At 39.8% G+C, this 22900-nt stretch overlaps 1 protein-coding gene across 1 annotated transcript; it reads right to left on the bottom strand.

Annotated features, from left to right (window-relative positions):
- Positions 1-11702: 11702 nt before the first annotated feature.
- Positions 11703-22470, bottom strand: TYRP1 (tyrosinase related protein 1). Its single transcript, XM_076362080.1, has 8 exons — positions 22341-22470; positions 21523-21996; positions 18454-18776; positions 16910-17114; positions 15796-15963; positions 14063-14242; positions 12572-12718; positions 11703-12001 (listed from the first exon to the last, which is right to left on the bottom strand). The coding sequence occupies exons 1-8, from the start codon at positions 22354-22356 to the stop codon at positions 11796-11798; spliced, it is 1719 nt and encodes a 572-aa protein (XP_076218195.1). The 5' UTR covers positions 22357-22470; the 3' UTR covers positions 11703-11795.
- Between the last annotated feature and the right edge of the window lie 430 nt (positions 22471-22900).

Raw genomic sequence — 22900 nt, 5'->3', positions numbered from 1 at the left:
TGATTTGATTTAATATTTTCTCTTTAGACAGACAACCTTAATCCAGATTAGCAAGCCCGTTCCAGACATTATCTGCACCCTAGCATGCACTTTCCTACAAAGTGTCCCTTAAAGGCATCCACTTTAACATATACTCAGCAACCCCAGCTAGGACTACAATGACATATATTGGAATGCCTCATGATGACCTTAGCCACCTACCCTTCCCCATCACCTTCACTAAGCCCAGACCTAGTTTTGAAAACTCCTCTCCAAAAAAATAATTCTTACTGCTTGTCTTCCCTGCCAGCATGAATATTAATCCCAATACTATCATTGCTTTAGCCCATCAACTTTCTATAAATTGAGCTAAGACCTGGAGGAAGCCTTCCAAACCAGTTATAATACTGTACACAATTACTCAAGTCTGAGTAAAGTCTCTAGTTACAGCACTGGCTGCAGATGTACAGCTCAGGCAAGTAATCCTCATTTCCTGCAGTCCCCTACCAGTGTCCACCCCCATACCATGAGCAGGTCTGACCCTGTTGGACTTAGCCTACAGCAGTAATCTGGAATTACATATACATGCACTGTGATATCATCCCCACTGCTTTATCTTAGCTGATGGTGCTTGCATGGCCTAGACCTAGAATTATGTAGTAACACAAGCCACTGTGAGCATTAAACTTATCTGGGCAGCTCCTACAAAGCCTAACTTTCTAACTCCAGCAATTCCCCTCCTACTGGCTTGAATTGGTTAATCCATAGCTTGCTTAGTTAGGCAAGTAAGAAGATTAATAGCCCCTGATAGCAGCAGCTACCTAGCAAGGACTGTAGCCTAAATCATCTTTCCTGGTGTTTCCTGACACTAATTAAACTCTGCCTGCTTCGGGAGAAGAGCCAGATTGCAGCCTGATGAGGTGACTAAGCCTAAAAATCAGGTGATCACACTTAGGTTTGATTTCAGGTTAAGGTTAGTTACAGCCAGCTGATTGTTATTATCACAGATACAAATCTTGCCAGGTGGCTCTGGGTGTGTCTGTGAAGTCTTAAATACAGCCAGACGTCTCAGGCTTACTTTTCTTGTCTTTGTGACCCCTAACTGCAGTTCTTGGAAAACCTCCTGGCACCAACATTTCCCCTAGCTGATCTGCTCTATCATATGCTTGCTCTTCTGATAACCTGTACCTAGCAAGGTGATGTCTGAAAGCACCAATTTTGGGTGGAAGAACACCATGCCTAGCCATAGTTGAAGAATGTGTCAACCCAAATTCTAACTCTGGAACAGATCTAAGAATTTAAATTATCTTTCTGCTTTGTAAGGAAGTTACCCTCTGTGCTTCATGAAAAAGAGCTCCAGAAGCAAAGTCTATGCCAATGAATAGCCTGGGGTAGAGAGATGTGGAGGTTATACAGGCTGACTCTATGTGCCACTGTTGTTGTTTAGACATACAGAAAGTCTTTTGACTTAAACAGTAATGGCATTTCCCTTATACAATGATAAATTCATTTCAATTTCACCTTTAGGGAAGTATCTTTTCACTTCAAAATACATGGTGTTGTCAAGTAAGTAGTCATCCAAGCTTTTGGCTTTTGAGGCCACAGTGTGTTATTCTGAAATTCTGTTTTATTTAAAAAAAACAATCTTTGGTCTACAAACCCTTTTCACTGAAGTAAGTACAAGTCCAGAAGGAAATACAATACCTCACTGACTGGTTTTATGGTGTTACAGACATCCTTTCAGACCCTTGTTCCTATGGAGGAAGCGAAGCTGTAGTAAAAATGCAGTCATGATCTCGCCCTTTCCCTGACATCTTGGTCTTATTCCCCAGGCATCAAAGGAGTCACGTCTACACATACCATCTACAATGTACCCATCTCTCAGGGACTATCAGCAGTGTATCCTCTAGGTAGATTCAAGTGAAAATTCAATGCCACCAACATCTGGTGGTAGATGATAAAAATTTCCCTCTTCTCTTCCAGACTGTGTATACGTGGGACAGCAACACAATTTTATCCGAGAGCTACTGGACTCCATTCGCTTTTCTGGGGTGGAAACGCAACGCAAGCCAATTGAGAAACCAGAAGATGTGCCTGGAAGTGCCTGAACACAGCAGCTGACGTTAATCTGCTTGTAAAAAGCAGGAAGGAAAATACGCCGCAGGAAGGGTTGGAGGGCTGCACTGGCGCCTGCGAAGCCGAGGACGCAAGGCACAGGCAGCGCAGCCCCTCCTCGGGACCCTGCGCGCCCCCCAGCCGCAGCAGCGCTCTGAAATACCGCCATCTCGCGGCACGCCGGGCACAGGGCACCGGCACCGGGGACCCTCGGCCCCTCCGCAGCCGCCCAGCCCGCAGAGCGGCTGGAGACTCCCAAGCCCCGACCCTGAAGGCAGTCCTGGAAACAAGAGCTGTGCTGACTGCTACATCCAGCTCCTAGGGAAGACCCGTGAACATCCACTGCTGCGCTGTTTTCCTCCTGGGATTTTAGAAGAGGCTATTGCCCGCAGAAAGGATCTGGAGCTTTTGAGAAAGTTATTAGGCGGCATAGCACATTATTTTTTGCACAAAACACATGGATGTCAAGCAATGAACAAGGTTGTTTGCTATCCTGAAAAGAAGGCTGTGCTAGACTGGCAGGTGAAGAGCTACTTGGACAGAAAGACCCATGGAGGAGGGAAACTACAGCTGTTTAAATACAGGCAAATATTTCCACGATGGAATACTCATTACTCCTTTTTTAAACATCTTCCCAAAACTTGATTAAAGCAAGCAAAACTCATTTATGTTTTAGCTCTTATTTCCCTTTATGGCCTCCCATCCCTCAATCTTTCTTCTTTTTTTTTTTTGTTTTTTTTTGTTTTCCTTTTTTCATTTGTCAGCAAAGCAATCAATTATCGTACTTTGGATAGAAATTTTCAAGTCAAACCTTTGAACGAAAATATTTTTCCAGAAGGCAAAGTTTCCCCTCAAATAAATGAAGTTCATCCACGTGCAGAGGGCCTGCTTTCAGCAAGGCATGATGCCAACCATCACGAGCCCTTTGAAAACTCAGATAGTGAACAGACATTAAGCACAAAGGTAACTTTCCCCCTGAATGAACCAGCAATAATTACTGTCTTCCTCTGTCCCCTGTTTATGGAGTTCTCCTGACCTGTCCAGCTCTCCAATACTGGCATCACCAGTAACTCTTTGCAGGTTTCCAACCTGCAGGCTGGTGACATATTTGAAAAGCAAACTCTCCCTTTTCCTGTGGTCTGACCCATTAGCCTCGGTGCTGCTGGGCTGCATCTGAATGAGGGCTGAGAGAGGAGGCAGAACAAGAGGCGTCTTTTCACAGTAAAAGAGGGTGAACCACTGGACACCAACCAGTCAGGTCTGGGGAGCTCCTACAGCCTCACATGACTCAAGCAAATGACAGAGCTGAGGCTCCTGCTCCACAGGATGTAAAATGCAACCCCTGAGAATGATACAGGACATGACCCTGCGATGTCAAACTTCACAGCATTCGTGCCAGATATCCACTATTGGTTGATTACCAAGAACAATGTTTGAACTTTGCTTGTCATGTCATTATCCTTAATTGTCCCTCATTTTACCTCAATCTCATCTTCCATAGCTAAGACCACAGACTTTAGTTTTCCTGCCACTTCACTAACATCTGAAGGTTGAGCTGTAATTAACATTTATGGCTATTTGCCTCAAGAACTGAAATAGTTTTGAGGTAATTTTGTGCAGAAACAGCACTTGTTGTCTGTGATGAAGCTGAAATGTGAAGTACTCTCCTCTCTGACCCCAGATCTCCACTCCTAGAAAAGACATTTTAAAGAGCCCATTAAAGGTAATTATAACAAGCCTCAGACTGATGACAGGGCATGTGGAAAAGGTACTCAAAAAAAGGAAACACCATCAGTAAAATACTGTTTCAGCCTCTTTTCTGTAGTTCATGGCCTAATTTTAGCCTGTTTCCAAATTATCATGGATTAATTATTACCATACAGTTTTTCAAGAATGGGTGAACAGGTCTCTTTTGCTCACACTTGCAGAGAATACCACAGGGCAAAGGCACAGTGGCAAGAGCTGCATGGTGGTCCGCAGGGAGCCTCAGGGAACAGGTGCGCTCCAGAGCATTGGAGTTCCTCTAGGTTACCACCAGCACCTACGCCCAAACCAAACTGACGTAAAAATCCAGGTCAGGGGCTGCCATTGAGTGATGGTGTCCAGCTGAAAAATTGCATCTGGCCACTTTTATGCCAGCTTGATTGTTATCAGAATCACTTTTCTGAATTCTTATTCACTTGAAGGAGTGATGCTCTTTTTGTAGGCCTTGCTGCTGCAGCTGCTGATTTATCTTCCAAGACTGCCAGAAGAAAAACATTGGCAGTGCTAAAATTCAGATCATAAATTGCTAATACCAAATCGTACCAGTGTTTGGTAGGCCCTCATTTTCTTCTCACTTGTAGATGCAGGGATAAAAAAACACAGTATGACAATCACTTTTCTGCCCCTGTTAAAAAAAAAAAAAAAAAAAAAAGAAAAAAAATGTTTATCTTCCCCAATGGACAGCATTTACTTGCTGCTGTGAACCAATAATTGCAGATATAAGACAGTTACGCATATATTGTTTCTGTTAAGGATTTGTTTTTAAAATAACGAGCCTGCAACAATTTAAATAGTGTCCCAAATGAAACACAGCTAGACTTCTCTTGAAATAGGAAGTTGAGGGACGCAAATTGAAAAACCTCTTCAGAAAATTGCGTTTAGAACTTGAAATGGCTTTTTAGTTCAGTAGAGAACTTTCCTATTCCATGTTAGAAAACAACTCGAATTGGTGAAGTGCCACCTTGTGGCAAGCAGCAAACCCTGTTTGCGGCTGAAGGCTCTTCATTTTGTACTCCCTGCTTGGGTGTGGGCGCAGCACAAGGGGATTTCACTGCAAGCAATCTTAAAGCCATGGCATAAGTAAGAATATGGTTCCTAAAGAGATGTAAACCGGAAATTTCACTTTATTTTAAACATGAGACTTTTGCTTTATTCTCATATTAAATACAATTGCTTAGTAGGTGTTAGCAAGGGGGACCTTTTTTTGCCATATAAATTAAGAAATAAGAAGTACAGACGATCCCTGTCATCCAAAGTCCAGTTGGAATGAGCATCTTCACTTTTGATACATGCATAACATAATAATTCAATCACTCAATACTATTTAATTTTATTTCACTCTTTGTCTTTAACTATACTGCTCATACTGAGAATCATTCCTATGTATTGATTTGTAGAAGGTGTTATAAAGAGACAAAATTCCACTTGGAAGCCTTAGGTGCAATGATATTGTTTGGAGCTACTTTTTGTTCTGGTATATTATCTGGTAGTCTAGAGAGGAATATTGTTTTTCCTGCAAACTTCAAACATAACAGCCTGAGACCATTTCAGCTACAACACAACTTTCAGCTTCTAAACATTTTCTCCTCCTCCTTTCTTCTCCCTTGAGATTTTTTCTTTAGAAAAATTTTCTTCAGCACGAGGCCTTTTATCTATATCAGTAGTTTTCTCTCAACCTTTCTGAACTGAAGCAAAATAAAACTTGACACCAGTAGTAAACAAACAGGTTGTGTAGACAGCTTCAAATCCTCTTAGGCAGTCATTCTGTCACTGGTTCAGCCTCAAATTAAGGATGCTTAATTCTGCAGCATTGCTTCTGTCTTCCTTTGCAGCTTCCTTTGCTTCAAGCAAAGGACCATGGGTCCCTGTTGTACTGATCAGGGGCACTGACTTCAGCAAGATACCAGTCCTATTCCTTGAAGAGCTCTTATTAGTTACAAAATCCAAATCCATGCTTGGCAGGTTGCCAAAGGTCTTAAAGTCAGTTTCTTTGTGCACGCAAACCTAACTTACTGTAAAATTACTGTTTAGATCCCCTCCTTTGCCCGCAGCATTTGAGGGGTGAAGGGGGAAAAGAGATGTACATAATTGGAATTGGCAGTGGCTTACCTTAGATACCTCTGGGTATTAAGGATGGGATTGGCAGGATGACAAAAAACAAGGCACACTATGCTCTATATTTAAAAATCTACACAGAAATCAATCCAAGGTTTATTTTAGTTCGGATTATGCTATTTTAATTCCTTCCAATGAGCAGCAAGAAGCAAATACTGTGAATGCCATTTCCCTTTACCATAAAATAGCACCTGAACAAAGCATCTGCTAAAGCCACCACTTTCATTCTAAATTGGAGGTTAAATGAGATTTCAAGTTAAAATTGAGTTTTGAGAGAGGAGATCCATACATTTTGCTCCAAATTAATATTCTGAAAATAAACATCTCAGTTTTAATCAGGCTTCCTTGCCAAATTATTTTTTTGGTAGTCAAATGTTTAGCTGGGAGGCATTTTTTGGAAAATAAAAAATATTAAGATGACAAACTGAATACACTTCAGCAATAAATCTCATTTTGTGAGTCATTCCAATTCTATGTCAACATAAAGCTATTATTAACCAGTGTTGCTTAGCCGTTCCGCACATAGGAGAGATGAAACTTCTGGGGTTAGAAATGTTTCTGTAAGTTACAAAAATAGTTCAGCTTTGTGTCCAAAGCAGATGTTCATGCAAGTTATGATTTTACTACCCGCCATTAAGAAGAAGTTAACTGGACAGCCTAATTGCCCACCAGCTTCCACTAAATTCTTCAATCTGCCTTAGAAAATCTTTTCTGTCATGTAGAAATACCAGTTTGTAAAGGAAATTTTTCCCCCGATGCTGCCTTTATTGTAGTCAGCCAACTTACAGAATCTTTTAAACTTCCAGGATATATGGTACATTTATTGAACAAACTATGCTACCTCATATGACCAGTTGCCTTTGCTGTTTTCACATTAGTATCACATTGGTGGCATTAGGTTTTCTGTTATATGCTTGTTTGCAATGCTCTTTTACTGGAAAATTTTGCATGTGGGAATAGAAATTCATGTTACTGGAATGTAGGGGAAGAGGGGAGAGATCATTGCTGTGCTGTTTCACTTCCTCTCACCTTTCTTCAAATCTTAAAGTTCACAAGATATTTCTGCAGGTTATCCTTATCCCTCTGTATGTTCTCTTCCAGTACTGTCCTAGGGGTGATGACTATCCACACAGTGCGGTTTTGTGCATCAACATCTCTCTTGAAAGAACTAAATAAAGCTGATTCAGTCTTCGTAATTCTGCTAGTGAAGGGCTACAGGGACTAGTCCTGTAGCCCTGGTACTTCTTTCAATACTGTATCATCATCTCTCCTCTAGTTAACTCTCTTCCCAGTCTGCAGATACTGTTCCAATTCCTAACTTTTCAGGCTTAAGCACATGGCACTTTATCAAACGCTTCAGCATCAATACAATTCCTAAATAAAATCTTTGAATTATCTTACCAAAGAAAGCTATTACGCTAGCTAGCATGGTCTAACTTTGATAAATCTGTGCCGTATTTGATTCCAATTGTATTTTCACAGATTGTTTTGGAGACTGTCATGCTATTAAGTCTAAATTAATAAGCTTGTAGTTGCACAGAGTACTTCAACTTTCCTTTCCCCATAAAATATTGCTGCTCTCAATTGCACAATACTTTGGCTGACCTGATAAATTTATTCAAACACCTTACAGATGGACTTACAGTTTCGTATGTAATTTTTACATTCTTGGATGGAAATTACCTGCTGTCTTGATGCAGATAAATTGTTTAGTTTCTGTCTTGTAAGGCAATTTCTGTTTCTCATTCCGTAAGCCTTTTACTCTTCCTGTACAAGATCAGCATAGTTCATCTTACTGAAAATGGAGGTCAGCTATCACTGACATAGAAAAATGTATTTGGATCATGCTAATCTTGACTCTGCATTTATTGCATTTTCATTTATATGGTCAAAGAACCTTTTCAATACTTCCTTTCCAAGGCCAAATGCAGCTTTGGTAGCTTTCTTCTTATTTCTAAAATTCCTGACCTTAGTTCCTTTTCCCTCTTGCATATTCTCAGAACCTCTGTTCATTTAATATTGTCTAGAGAGAATCTGAATTACTGTTTCATTATTTGAATTCACTAGATACTGTCTACTAATTTACTTTTTATAAGATAAATAAATTTCAAAAGCCAAACTTAGATACTGTTAGAGAACTAAGAAGGCAAATAAACATTAAAAAAAAAAAAAAATAACATCCCCAGTTGTAGGGGACACCTAAGAGGCCTAAAAATCTTTTTTTTTTTTTTTTTTAGTGATACAGTCACTGCAATCTAAGTCAAAACAATAACAATATGACATTTTATTAGGCCAATAACTATTTGTGGAAAAAGGGTCTATCACCAATTACATCCATGGATTTTGGTTCCCTTAGCATCATTATCAATATTTATTCAGCAATCTCCAATTTTTACATAAATTACACAGTTTTAATTTGTGTAAGAGTTTCTGTCTGATAACACTTTAGACATCTCTGCTCATACCCAAATCTGAGGTTCCTTTCGGTTTTTCTTTAATGGTCCCAAGCCTTTGCTACCTATGTCACAGTTTCTTTTTGGCATGGTTATCAGTTCAACATGAACTTAGCTCTATTTTCTCATCATTTCCAGATATGCTTTAAAGCTGTCTTACACAACCCTTATATGAATAAACCTTCATGAGAAGAACAGGGAGCAAAAGTCATGGGGAGAAGTGACATCACACGCTTCATAATTGCTGCAGTTAGGACTTCTCAGTTAGTACTTTTTTCCCAGCTTTTCACTTCCTCTATTCTCCTTTTGACTTCTGCTACCTGTTCTTGCCTCCATAGAACAAGTGAAAACCTATAACTCTCACACACTCAATTTTCTGGTGTTTATTTATTTTTCTTAATTTTCTCATATGCTGGCCATTTCCGATTTCAAACCTAAACCAGTTTTTCCCCATCAGATTAGCTCAGAAACAAACACCAAGCAGCTTCAATGAATGGCAGGAACTTTTTCTCCACACCCACACATAATTCAGGGTACTGCAAATAGTGACCTGTCGTGGTTTAACCTCAGTCGGCAACTGAGCACCACACAGCCACTCCCTCACTCCCCGCCCCGCCCCGCCCCCCCCCCCCCCCCCCCCCCCCCCCGTGGGATGGGGGAGAGAATTGGAAGAGCAGAAGTGAGAAAAAGTCATGGGTTGAGATAAAACCAGTTTAATAATTGAAATAAAATAACAACAACAATAACAACAAAACAACAACAACAACAATAATAATAATAATATACAAAGCAAGTGATGCACGGTGCAATTGCTCACCACCCACCGACCGATGCCCAGCCAGTCCCCAAGCAGTGGCCCCCCCCAGCCAGCTTTCCCCCAGTTTATGTACTGAGCATGATGTCACATGGTATGGAATGTCCCTTGGGCCAGTTTGGGTCAGCTGTCCTGGCTGTGCCCCCTCCCAGCTTCTTGTGCACCTCCAGCCTTCTCAGTCGGTAAAGCATGGGAAGCTGAAAAGTCCATGACTAGTGTAAGCACTACCTAGCAACAACTAAAAAATCAGTGTGTTACCAACATTATTCTCCTCCTAAATCCAAAACACAGCGCTGCACCAGCTACTAGGAAGAAAATTAACTCTATCCCTGCCAAAACCAGGACAGTGATCAAAGAAAGAAGGACTTGTGAGAGTCTTATCAAGAATGGGTCACACACAGAGTTCTCCACTTTCCTTCCCCCTCTAATTCTTGTGCTTGCTGTTCCTTTTCTTTTCAAGTCTGTTATAAAAATCTACCTTGCTTCCTTCATTTTTGTGTGGCAGCTGTAACTAGCAGGCAGGTGTCCTCATTCTCTGACCCACAAGACTTATGGGCTGCTCAAAACATGAGTGTATGCTTTTGCTTTAAGGAGTGAATGGTTTTAATGGCTAACCTCCTCTTCACAAGATCTGATTTTGCCATGCCATTTTCCTTCTGCTGTCAAGCTTCTGTATGCTTCTTTTTATCCGCTGAAGTAAAAACATTTTACAAAGGAAGCTCTATTATCTTAATTTTATAAATGAGTTAAATGAGTCACAGAGGTAAAAATATGCTAGCTAAGAACATTCAGCAGGTCAGTAATAAAGCTAAGAATAAAATCCAGGTCTCTTGACCCCAATCCGAAGTACATTGGATCACCCTGCTTTAATCCATTGAAATCACTAAATAGGATGACTTGTTAAGTTGCTACTCAATACAAGCAAGAATGGTTGCTGCTTGTGTACCTGAAATACTGATTGGCTAGACTGTAAGTAAAACCAAGAACGCAAACCAGAAGACCTTTGTCTAATTTACTTTTGAGCCGTGGGTGTCACAGGTGAAAGTTTTCTTCTTAAATATCAGCTATGTGTATAAATTTTTGTTGTCCATGCCCCATGCTTGGTAAGATGGGTTAAGATGATAACCCATCTTCCACTCACCTAGCCAAGAGTACTTATCTTCCTATTTACATCATTCTCAATGTATAAATTACATATCTCCTTGCAACTGAGTAAATGTGCTTTGAGCACACCTGGTACTCACTGAAACCACTGAGGTTAACAGAGCATGTAGAAGGCATGGCTGGAAGGAGGAGATAAATGACCCTTGCTTTTGCCTAATAACAGGACAGCTGCCTCAGACTGAAGGAGCTCAGTCCAAATTACTTGCCATTTCTGTTGGAGCTGGGGTCAGACAGAAAGAGAGACAAGAGACAGCATGACTTTATAGTCTGACAATTAGAGGGTTGAGTACATGATGTGGGATTCAGTAGTCTGAATCCAGGAACACCTCTGTGTGTCAGCTAATGACTGCTAATTTAGATTCAATAAGCCATCATAGGAAGACAATCAGATCTGATTTATTGGTACCCAGTTATGATGAGAGAGAGGAGGTGAGGCTTGAAGCCAGATTCCTCAAGTCCTTCCTCAGGCTGTAAAGGCAGGTGTCAGTTTGTTGCTCTCCTACTGGCTCACGTTGAATAAATTCAACAGAAGTTGCATGTGGATATTTCCAAGTCTCATACAGCCTGATGCCTAGGGCCTTCTCTCAAAGTAGAAGAGATGCGGGTTTAAATTCCCACAGGAGAGAATTGAAGCAAGGTCTCTCATTGCTGGGGAGAATGCCCTGCCATGAGGATAGTGGGAGAGAGAAAGGGAACGAGAGAGTGAAAAATAAAAATAAAAATAAAATGAAGGCTGCTGCCAGCTGTCCTTTCAAATAGAGGTCCCCTTCAGGCAGCTGTGTTTGAACATACAGCTGAAGTGTCCAAATGCTGGAGTGGCTTCTTGGTGGTGAATGTCTTTTCACAGATCCACCTAAAAGTAGCAATAAGATCAAAACTATGTTCTGTGAATAAAGTTGGATTTCAAACACACTGTTCACCTCAGAATTCCCCTGTAGCTCCCTGCTGGTGCGCTGGCTTTTTTGAAACACATTTCCACTCGCTTAACCAAGGTGTCTACTTGTATTTTGGATTCTGCTTCTGTCCCATTCTAGACTTGATCTTTTCACAAAAGTACCTCTTAAAAGAATTCTGGGTATAAAGGCTAGGTGAAGTCAGATGACATTGGCAAGTTAATGAAATTTTACCAGATTTTACAGAAATATGCATGAAAAATGCTTGCAGGTGAGCCCTGAAGAGTTAGTGGAATTCTATTAAAATCAACACAGAATTAGCATTGCAAAGGTGACTTATTGATGCCTAGGTGTGATGAAAGAGGAGGTGAAGCCTGAAGCAAACATATCAAGACAGCTGGCAGTTTATGCTCTTTATTTTAAAGCAGATGGATAACCACCATTTATAAAATACAGCAAAATAATCAGTTTCAGTCAGATGCAAAAAGTGTTGTCTCTTCAAACAACAGACTGGCTTGGTGTTGGTACGCCATCATAATCTTCTGAGTAGTGCTGATACTGGTCAGTAAGAAGAGGCTGATGCAACTCATCCTTATTTTTCTTGACACGTACGATACATGCAACAGCAGCAAAGATAATTGCAACAAGAACAAGTGCAATCACTATTGCGATAGTTATCATCTCTGTGACATGGAGAGCCCGACCTACAGGAAGGAAAGCAAAAGGGAAAGTTATTAAAAGTAAATGTCAAGTGTATGGATAAACATCAGAGGGACAGACTAAAGCTCAGTATCTGTAATTATTCAATGAGTAGTGAAGTAGAACTAGTTTCAATTTTGGTTGATAATATTTGTTCCAAAATGTGAGAAAATTTCAGTCTCTCTTGTTACGTTCTAAAAACAGTCCTGGACCTTTATTCTGCTATCTGGTTTGTGAGGCATTTGCACTCTCTGTAGTGATTTAATGAAGGCATATGGTATAGGAATAAGGACCTTCTGCAAAGTTTAGATCCAAATGAGAACTTCTCCAAAAATTGAAGTGGATAGTGGGAGCTTCATGCAGGAACAATCTATAATCAGTAGCTATTTAGCTGTACTAAATCCCAAACACAACTGATTTGGAAAGCCAGGCAAGAAAAAAAGAAATAGACCTTTACAAAGGCATCAAATATTGTTTGTGAAATTTGAACCAACTTTGTTATATGATGCATAAACTTAAAGGGCGAAAGACACGATGAGAAAAAAAAGAGGTAGCATCTAGGTTAGACAGTTTACCTGGCCACTCGACTTCATAGCTGTATCCCAGGTTTTCTGGTGCAGTAACAAACATTTCATTATTGGTAACTGGAGGCCAGAAAGGCACCATATTGTACTGTCGGTTATGTCCAATAGGGGCATTCTCCAGTGGATATGTTGAGATATCTAAATTTGAAAGTCAAATCACATTTCTGTAAATAAAATCAAAATAATTTACACTAATTCTTTTTTTTTTTCCAACAGTGGCTCAGGGTTTTGAGTACCTCAATTTGTTTGTTCCTAACATAAATTAATCTAGAAGGATTGGTTTTCCAGTGTGACAGATCCAGAATGGAGAGCTCTGCTATGTCCAAAAGCAAGACCACTAATCATATCTCTGTTTTTTAACGGAAACCACCAGTAAATTATAAAACTTTCAGCCTATTTGGGCTTTTCATTTCTTCTTGCATGGAAAAGGAGAAATATGTATGTATGGAGGACTTGGAAAATATTTTTGCTACAATCTGGCTTTGTCTGATTGTAACAGTGATGAAGAGCTCTCTCATGCATTTCAGGAGGCAGCTGATATGAACTCCAGTGGAATTTTTTTGCAATGTTATGGTAAATCAGGAGAAAGTCAGCTGAATCAAAAAAAAAAAAGGTCCATCTTGGTAAGATCATGCAAAAGCTTGTGACAGGTCATGTCATAGCACAAGGGGATACAATTGCTCTCTGATAGTTGATGTGGGAAAAATACATGAGGCAGGTTGTGGAAGCTGCACAAATAAGTCTCAGTTGTGCAACAGCATCTGTCTTCTGTAGAAGAAGGAAGAAGGGGCTGGATTATCTTAAGAGGAATACAGTTGCTGCTTTGTGCAGACTAATGCACAGACATTAGGGCTACACAGAATTCTCCCCCCAGTTCACTGATGCCAATCCCGTTCTTCTTTATTTCTTTTTTTCTTCCTTCCTTGCAGTTCCTTCCTTCCTCCCTCTCCCTCACTTCCTCCCTTATTCCTTTTCTCTCTTCTTTTCAGAGTTAAAGAAGCAAGGGCAGCAACAGTGACCATCCTTTGAACGGATATGGAAATGGTTATGGAATGCTGGTAGTAAATCACAAAGGTGGTCAAAATTAATTGTGAGGGTGTGCATGGCATCTGATCCTGTTTGACAAGAAGAAATATAGATATTTACTCCACACAATGACAGAGTGTCCATGAAGTATTTGGACCTTCCATGGTTACACTGTCTTTGCTTTATGGAGACAATGTATTTGCACATTTTGTTTTCTTGAATTGTGCCTGGTATCTCTGGCCAAGTCCCTTCACAGGCAGTGATTTGAAAATGGATGTCAGTGGGGTAAGGAAGGGGGCTTGCTTGTTATTACTGTCTTTGTTAACTATACTGTTAAAATTCCAGTCCTCTCCTAAGCTTAGGGGCATCTTGCTGTCCCACAAGAAACAGCTGAGCTCCTGTGACTGCAAAGACTGATAACCACCCATCCCGCCTCTGTCCATGAGCACATCTTACCTGCAGAATACCTTCTCAGCCACTCATCAAAAACAGCATCTGTAAATGTGTGCAGGAGGACAAAAATGGGATCATTTGGTGATAAATGAGTTTGCCCTCCTGTCCCATTCAAAAATAGATGAGCCAAGTTGTGAAGACTTCGAACTGCTGGGTCATATTTCCCTGAAGGATCACTGTACCCTGAATATACAAACAAAGAAGAACACAAAAAATCCCAGTAAAGATTTTGTTTGGAAGCTGCAGTCCCAGCTGGATACTTTTTTCTCTGAAAGGCTGTCATGTTGTTGTGTTGCCTTGCTTAACATAAATGAGTAGCTAATTCTCTACCTACTGGCATTTGAGAAATGTCCCTAGCATGCATAATTTTCAGATTAAAATAGCCTTTACAAAAGAATGCTGAGAATGTGGAGTGCAAGGCTGTTGGGATCTAATGCAAAAATGGCCAAAATAAACCACACCATAGCATGAAAATAAAGGTATGTATTTGGGACCTACATATCTTTCAGCATAACTGAAATAGTTGCATGTGTTTTCTAACTGCTGACTTAAGAGTGTGTATGTTACCATCTATCCTAATGAGCCAGCTGTTATGTTTCCACACATCATTTCCATGCTTACTGCGAACACATCTCAGAAAGCTTCACATGCTCTGTTTTTTCAGTGAAGATACCCTATGTAACTCTGTTAGTGCCCAACATCTCGTAACCCTCATGTCAGATGTCAGGATCTGAAGCATCATGAAAACTTCTGTTTTCAAGCTCTGGCCAAACTTTCCAGAGAGGGGTCAGTACAGTTAATTGGCTAAAGCCATGTTTAGATACCTAGATATTGATAGCCCATTTGTCAAATGTGGTAAGCATCCAAAACTTTCATATACTTAAATGGTTGGTGCAGATTCTTGGTTTTATTCTCCAAGAGAAAGAAAATGGAGCAGAACCTCCCCATCGTAGGAATTATGCCTCTTCAAAAGAGCCAGAGGATCTGCGGGAGGTCTGGTAGGGATCTGAACTGTCACTTGGTAATCTTTTCTCATGAATCCTAGTCTTTCCTGTTAAAAACTCTGGATTATTAAAGTGCAGAGCAGCTGGCAGTATACTGGCTGAACAGCATGGATCAAATCTTTAGGCTGGTTTCTGTGTTGAGGTGTGTGTGTTCAGATGCCAGTGACTGAAAATTTCATTTTAAATGTGTAGAGCTTAGAGAAGAACAGAGTTATATGGCCCAGAGAGAAGAACTAACATGTTTAGCAGTAAATCCTGTACCCAGATCTCAATTACTACTTCAATACCATTTCATTAAGTACTACTAGGGCTTACAATTTCTTTTGCTTTCTTTTGTTTGTTTCAGTTCAGATACAAGGGTAACTGCTATGAGCACTTTTTAGCCTCATTTAAGGGTGCAGCTGCATCAATCCGCAGGCAAGGGCTGTCTGTTTTCAGCAACGGCAACCTATTACTAGGTTGCAAGGGCCTGATCTCAGCTAGTTTCTACTTAGTACACCAGTGACAGACTTCTGAGGCTTTTACACATTTAAAGAACTGACATAAGCTATAAAGTAATTTACCCAGAGCTTGTTTCCACTTAATACTAAGCTAATACTTAATGCTAAGAACAATGTGTTCTTAGTGTCCAGTAGACTGTCTCTAAACTCATACTTCCAACAGCAAAAATGGTAAGTCTGTTCCCTTGACTTATTTGGAGTTGTTCCAGGTCCTTTTATTTGCCATGTTTACCTTCTACTGTGTTACGGAAACTGTCTGTTGAATTGGAATAGAAAGGAGGAGTGTCAAATACACCAACTTCCAAACACTGAGCAACATCCTCTGGCTCTGGGAGACGCTGTACCATAGGCCGTGCAACATTTCCAGCAGGATTTCTTCGAATGGGACCACCCTCAGTGCCTGGGGTTGGAGAGAAGAGAGGAAACAATACCAGTGCAAAACAGTAGGCCACAGAATGCATCCTTCTGACTGAAACATGGGGGAAAAAATCCCTCGGAAATTACACTTAAACTGAATGAATGGGTCAGTTTCTTATGTCAGGCAAAGAATTTGAATCTTCATGGGGTCCTGTGTACTGCATCCTTTGCACCAGCATTTAAGAAAGCATCTAAAAGCCTCTTACGGTAACTTATGGTTCTGTAAGTGCTTTGGGAAAATTTTCTATAGTTTTTCAATGTGATTTCTTGATGAGACCCAGGACAAAAGTTTTGAGGATGTCCTGATAGAGTAGCTGGGGAAAGGACTATAGTTGATTATGCAGGTGACTAACCCAATATTGTGGTTTTTCCCTGTATTCCCCCCCCACCCCATTTCCATGAAGATGCTGAGTGGTGGCTTGAAGGTAATGAATATGCAAGAATCTTGCTGGGATTTTTTAGCTCTTGTAGCTGAGGTAGATGTGTTAGGATTCAATATTCTTCACCTTCAAAACATGTTCCACGTAGTTAACACAGGGATTTGTTAGATGTTCTGCTTTTAGTAGCAGAATGCCATGAAGGTGATAAGTGGAGTAGTCAGAAGAAAACTTAAGCTTCAGTTAAGAAATGACAATGCCAGATTTAATTATTTATGGCACACTGATGAATAGATACTGCATAAGAAGGGAAGTCAAAGCATTTAGCTCTTCCTCTGCTATAAGCTCCTGAACAAATTTTGAACTGCTTGGTGCCTCAGTGCAAGACAGATGATAAATATATATTATCTCAGAAAACTGATGAAACTTGGATTAAGAATATTCAAAAAATACTTTAAGATTTTTTGGCTGGGAAAAGCCATTGTAAAGTATTATATTTATTTATTATTAAAAGGATTTTCTCTCCAAATATCTGCCAGCAGTCATACTTACTGTTACAGATGGTTCCCAAAGTTTCATAGTCTTCTATATTTTCACATAGCACTCGCCACTGAGAGAAGATTGAGTTTTGGCTGATAAGAGAGACATCAAAATTGCTTCTAGCTCCCATCAAGTCATCCGAGCAGATATCACAGGTGTTTTGTCCTGTTGCAAAGTTCCAGTAGGGCAGTCCAAAAGTGGGATCCTGCAGCATGTTCTAAACCACATAAATATGGTGTTAATACATGTGTGCCCCAGACAGCTATAATATTTACTGCTAGAATGATGTTAAAAAACAGGTAAATACATCATAGTAAGAGTCAGAGTCCTGTCTCATGGAGGAGAAGAAATCTATGGAAAATCTATGAAATCTATGTAAAAGCTTTCGGTAGTTTTTCACACTGATGCCTCAGTTGGACTATTGAATCGAGTCATGGATCTCCCTCATTAATAAGAGAGTACCTCTTCCATGAAACCATATCGTGAGTAGTAAGAAACATCACTTAATACTGATACCCCATTTTTCCAGATATTTTTAATGGCCTGTCAACAACAGCAGCATTTGTAGCACACTAAGCCAACTGTGGAATGACTGAGCACATGGAAAAGTAAGGAAAAGGGATACCGGCTCTTGAAATTATCATTGTTTGGTTCTAGTATGGGTTGGAGTTGAACAGTTCTGGAGTGTGTCCTGCCTTCCAATATTTGTATACCAGGATGTGTTGGCCAGCCAAATTGGCTTAACTAATGATCAAGTTTACTAACATACATAGGAATATATAATAAATCACCAAGAGCTGGAACTGCTCAGGGCTTCCACATAATGAAATGCCACTGCTGTCAAATGTGAGTTTTTGAAGGGAGTTTGTGCCTTAGCCTGACACAGAACCATTGAAACTAGTGGAAACACTTGAAATGATTTCAAAGACTATTTAATCTTGACCTTGAAAACTTAATTCTCTCTTCTTTAAGAAGGATGATGGTCTATAAAATAATATATTCCTTTTATGGATAGGTCCATAGAAGGAAAGGGAAAGAAGAGAATCACTGATTTATGGAACAGAGTATAACAAAATACTAATTTCTCTAACCACTTACACTAATTATACAAATAAAATGTGATTCTGAATCCCCAAGCCATCTCTGTAATACTTTTCCGTAGGATTTCTGCTGCTTTGATTAGTCTAACTTAGTCAAGGATCAGGGTCTTGATATTAAAAATAACACTGGCAATAGCTTTTGTTGGTCCAGTAAAATGCCTTCTATGGATATATCTAGATTTTGTATCTATTTTTAAAGGGGATTTTAATGTAACTTTTATGTTTTCCATTACTCTGATTGAAACATTCTTTTTATCATCTCTATAAAAATGACAGTCTAAAACCTAAATGCACTGTATTAATAGAATACCTAATGAGTTACTGAAATTGAAGCAGAATTATTTCAATGTGTAGAAAGAGCTGCTATAATTTTTGCCTATTGTAATATTGGGAGAAGTTCTTTATCTGTACAAAACATAGCATGAACACATGGCTTAACATTAACATGAACATTACCTGCATGTCTCTTTCAAGCTGCAGTAGATGGTACCTATGCCACGTGACAAAAGCTGGTCCCTCATGAGAGAAATCAATTCCTCCAAAGCTCTGCTGCCCTGCACCAAGGAAAGTCTTCCTGACAGAATAATAATGAGACCACACAAAGTAGTTATAAATGGAGATATTCTCGAATTGTGGTGTGTTGCCGTCTGGTCCAAATATTTCCTCACGTCTTCGTGTGGCAATAACAATGTCAGGATGGATTGTCATCTTGGCTTGGTGTAAAGCATTCACAAAACGCCTCCTTTCTTCTGCACTCAGATCCAAAAGATTCCTCCTGACTGTGAGGATACAGAAGGAGCGAGTTACTAAAAGAGTAGACACTCAAGTCTGATCCCACAAGACTAATTTCTTTTGCTCCTAATAATTCCTAATAAAATGCTTTTTCTTCAAGCATTTACCCATTTTTTATCGGGGCAATTCAGAGACTACTGAGCATAAAGGTTGAGCCAAATAAAAATAAAGCCCAAAACCTTGCAATTTTAGTGCTTTTAGAAGTACTGTTACAGACTATCCTTCCACCTTGTCAGAGAAATGACAAAGATAGTTCTTTGTCACACAAACCTTTCAGAACTTCATCCAATATACTTAAGGTTTCCTGTGGTAATACTTTACAAGAAAAGAATACTGTATAGCAATTTACAATAATCAGAAGCTCTACCACTTGACAATTTGGTGAAGAATTACATTGTTTATGCTTGAACCTTTGTAGGAAAAATGGCAGATTCACCAGTGAATTGTGAATTGTGAATTTCACACAGTACAACATCTCTCTTTCATGTCATTACCTGCTATTATTAACAACAGCCATATATTAGTCCTTTTTAGCAGTATATCTCAAAACCAGTTAAAAATATCATTGTCCACATATAGACAGTGAAACAAGGAAGAAAATTGACTTGTTGAAATACCAGTATATCAGCAAGAGGAACAGAGTCCACATCACCTCAGTCCATCCAGCACTCTTTTACCTGGACTGAGAAGATTTCAGGCTAAGTTTAGACTAAGACACAGGTAGAAGTCCTCACAGATATTCTTCAGCATGCACTCCTTTTCATTATAAAAAATACCGTAAAATCCATAATTGTCCAAATGAGTGATAGACTATGTTGATATGAGAAGCAACAGGTCTTCAGCATGAATTAATATGTAGAATAAAAGTGAATTACATTTCACTATATAAAGTTGATTCAGTGGGGATATTTTAGCTTCATTGAAGTTTATAGAAATACTCTTATGAAGCATGAATTTCATCCAAGGACTCTGTATCCTGAAACATGCTTTTCTGTTTTGCAGAACTGAACTGGTTTGCTAGCCCTGGTCACTGAAAGGTTTTTTGTTGTTCGTTTTAAGTAGTGCACTAAAAATATCTATCTAATTTTGATTTACATAGACATCTTAACCTTTTCATTTTTCAAATTATATGCCTGAACAACAATAAAAAAATTGAGACTATTATTAAAGTTAGGCATGAATTTAGAAGATATGAAGGCACCAAACTGCATTTTACAGCTATTTTATATGGATATGCCAACAGTAATTAAACAATTATTTCTAAAGTCTGAGCAGCTGGGGCCAGCTCTATGGATGGACAAAAGAGGTGACCTCCATGTGGAAACTTAAAGCATAATAAGAAGCTAATTTCCCCTATTTAAACTCATGTTGTCATGCATGATAAATCTGATTTGCTTAGCATTTTACTGACTAGTAAAGGATTTAATAAGCAAGAAAAGTAAAAAATGCTCTTGTATACCCTAGAAAATCAGCTAAAGCTGCTTTTTGCCTATCTCCAGATTTATTTTGCTAAGTTTGTGTGTGTTAACATTTATTTCTTCATTATTTTTCAGAGTTATCATAGTTGTTAATGAGAACAGGCCAGAGCATCAGAGGGTGCAACCTGGCTTAGCAGATCCAATTCATGAGTCATACTTTCTGCTTTCTAGTTTGCTTCCTGGAGCTCAAAGGATGAATAAAATCCTAAGGTCTTTCCCACAGTCCTCAATAAGTTGTTTTAAGGAATCTTATTCTTAAGATTTTGAATTGGTAAGTGGTCCTTTGTTAACCCTTGCTGGAACATGCAGTCATGTTCATGGAGCATTTCCTATCTGATGAAAATAATGTCAGTGCTGATTTCCGTTTCTGCAAAAGGCACTGCATGTTTGTGCTAGTGACCTGTTGTTTCTCATGCCAACAGAACCCATCACTCATTTGGGGCATTATGGATTTTACAGGATTTCAATAACACCTTTAAACTTTCACTAATGAAGACTGAAATCTGGTTCATTCAGATGGTTTTGACTTGAGAACAAGGATCTGTCCCAAAGCCTGCCTGTCTTTTTCAATTTACCTATAATATTCAACATTTTTCCAGTTTCACAAGGATTTCATAACTGTTTCAAAAAATTTTAGACATCTGTTTACTGATATTCTGGACTAAACTGAAACTGGAGAACTCTCAGAAAGGCCCACCAGTCCCTGTGCTGATTCATCTGAACAGCTCATAGTCATAAGTTAAGGCTTTTAAAGACATTGACAGCAACTAGGTAAGTAAAAATTTACAAGGCTAGGTGCATAGTTTAGAAATGTATTAAGGGATTTTGAATCAAAAAAGCTGCTGTCACACTTAAAGTAGTCACAAGGTATTAAACACGCTACCTAGATATGTATTATTCCCAGACATGCTCACAAACACACATACATGTCTATATACATTATTTTACTCTTAAATAATTCCAAAGAATGTAATTTTTTCAACTTAGGTGTTCTATTCTTCAATGGACTTTGGTCCTAATCCTGCACTGACTACAGGTTTTGCTTCTTCCTTTTATTGGGTAGTAAAGGTAGGTGCTTGGTACACAAGCTGAACAACTCAGCTAGCAGCTGCCTTAATAACCCCTATGGCAAAGTACATTTGCTAAATAAATATAAGGGGCATTTTGTATTTTAAATAAAAGAAATATGCTACGTACATTTAGAAGCAAGCACTGCCAACAGGCAGTTTTCATGTCATATTTCTGATGCTCTTACCTATATTGATTTGTTGGCTGCAGGTAGGTCCATTCCAGCCAGGGCGACACGACCCACAGTTATAACCAGAGAAGTTAGCGTTGCACCGGCAGGTTTGGTTGAAGAAGCGTATGGGCCATTGCTCACGGTCATCCCGCCCATCATGGATGTACTGTGGGCCGTGGGGTCGCGAATCGACAGTCACCTGTATGCACCGGCCCCTCCCTGTAGACACACCACACCGGTCAGTACCTGGCCCAAACACAGGGAAATAGTCTGGGCAACACATGCCGCTCCTCAGGGACTCAACGGTAGCGCACTGGCGAGGGAACTGAGCTCCAGCTTGGCCAAGCATGCTAAGAAGTGGTGGCAGGGAAAGGAGCAGCAGCACGGGGAGCTGCATGACGGCAGATCCAGCAGAGCCAGCTCCTTCCGAGAGCCAACGGTCCACACACGCTGACTTCTCCTCTCCTGCGCTGGGGCACCCAGCTCCCTCTACAGAGAGAGAGAAAAAAAGAGGGGGGGAGAGAGAGAAGAGAATAAAAACGAGTGATACAAACCTCCAGGCTACTCCTTCCACCCCAGAAACTGCCTTCGAACCCTGTACTTCCAATACTCTAACTGGAAAAGTGAACAACTCTGACTACAGACACTAATGTTCTTCTCTTCTCCCATTGTCTGCACAAAAGATAGTAACTACCTAGAGCTATATTTGCTCATTGAATTCTAAGTGCTTCCCAAACATTCATTCACATTGTACATCTGCCAGCCAGATATACTTCACTACCACAAAATGCTAAAACCAAAGGCACTAGTATTTTGAACTCTTTTTTCCACACCAGTCCTGCAGCCCATTCATGCCTTTCTTTTCTGCATTTAACTAGTGTATCTTGTTCTCTAGTCAGCATTTCCCCTCTGTGTTCCTTTGCTGTTCTCTAATGGCAACTCCACCAGAAGGTGAAGCTACAATGCTTCATGCATTGTATTTGTTCTCTCTTTCTGGTATATCTTCTCTACTGAGATCCTGTTCTATTTCTGCACGTCCTACGACTGTGTCTAACCTGAAATAAGCACTGCTATTTTCTCTCCTGGTACAGTCTGCTTACTAATCCTTCTTCTACCCACACAGTATGGCTTGGCCTCACCCTCCTTCTTCTATTAATCCCCTTTCTACTTCAGTGCATTTCCCTGGACTTTAAGTACTTGAACAGCACATGATTTCTTTCATGCTTATCTCCTTGTGATTTCACAAGTTTTAGCAAAGGTCAGAGACAAATCCTTGAATTCAAAACAGAACAACTGTGAAGTGGTTTTTTTTTTTTTAATTACTTGCAAAGAAAGGCTCGCTTGAAAACAGACAAAGAACACTGGGGAAATTCACATTTAACAGACATTTTTT

The sequence above is a fragment of the Aptenodytes patagonicus genome, chromosome Z (assembly GCF_965638725.1).
Source record: "Aptenodytes patagonicus chromosome Z, bAptPat1.pri.cur, whole genome shotgun sequence".
Classification (NCBI taxonomy): Eukaryota; Metazoa; Chordata; class Aves; order Sphenisciformes; family Spheniscidae; genus Aptenodytes; species Aptenodytes patagonicus.
Note: the sequence above shows the minus strand (reverse complement) of the source record. Positions and strands in the feature narration are given on the sequence as shown.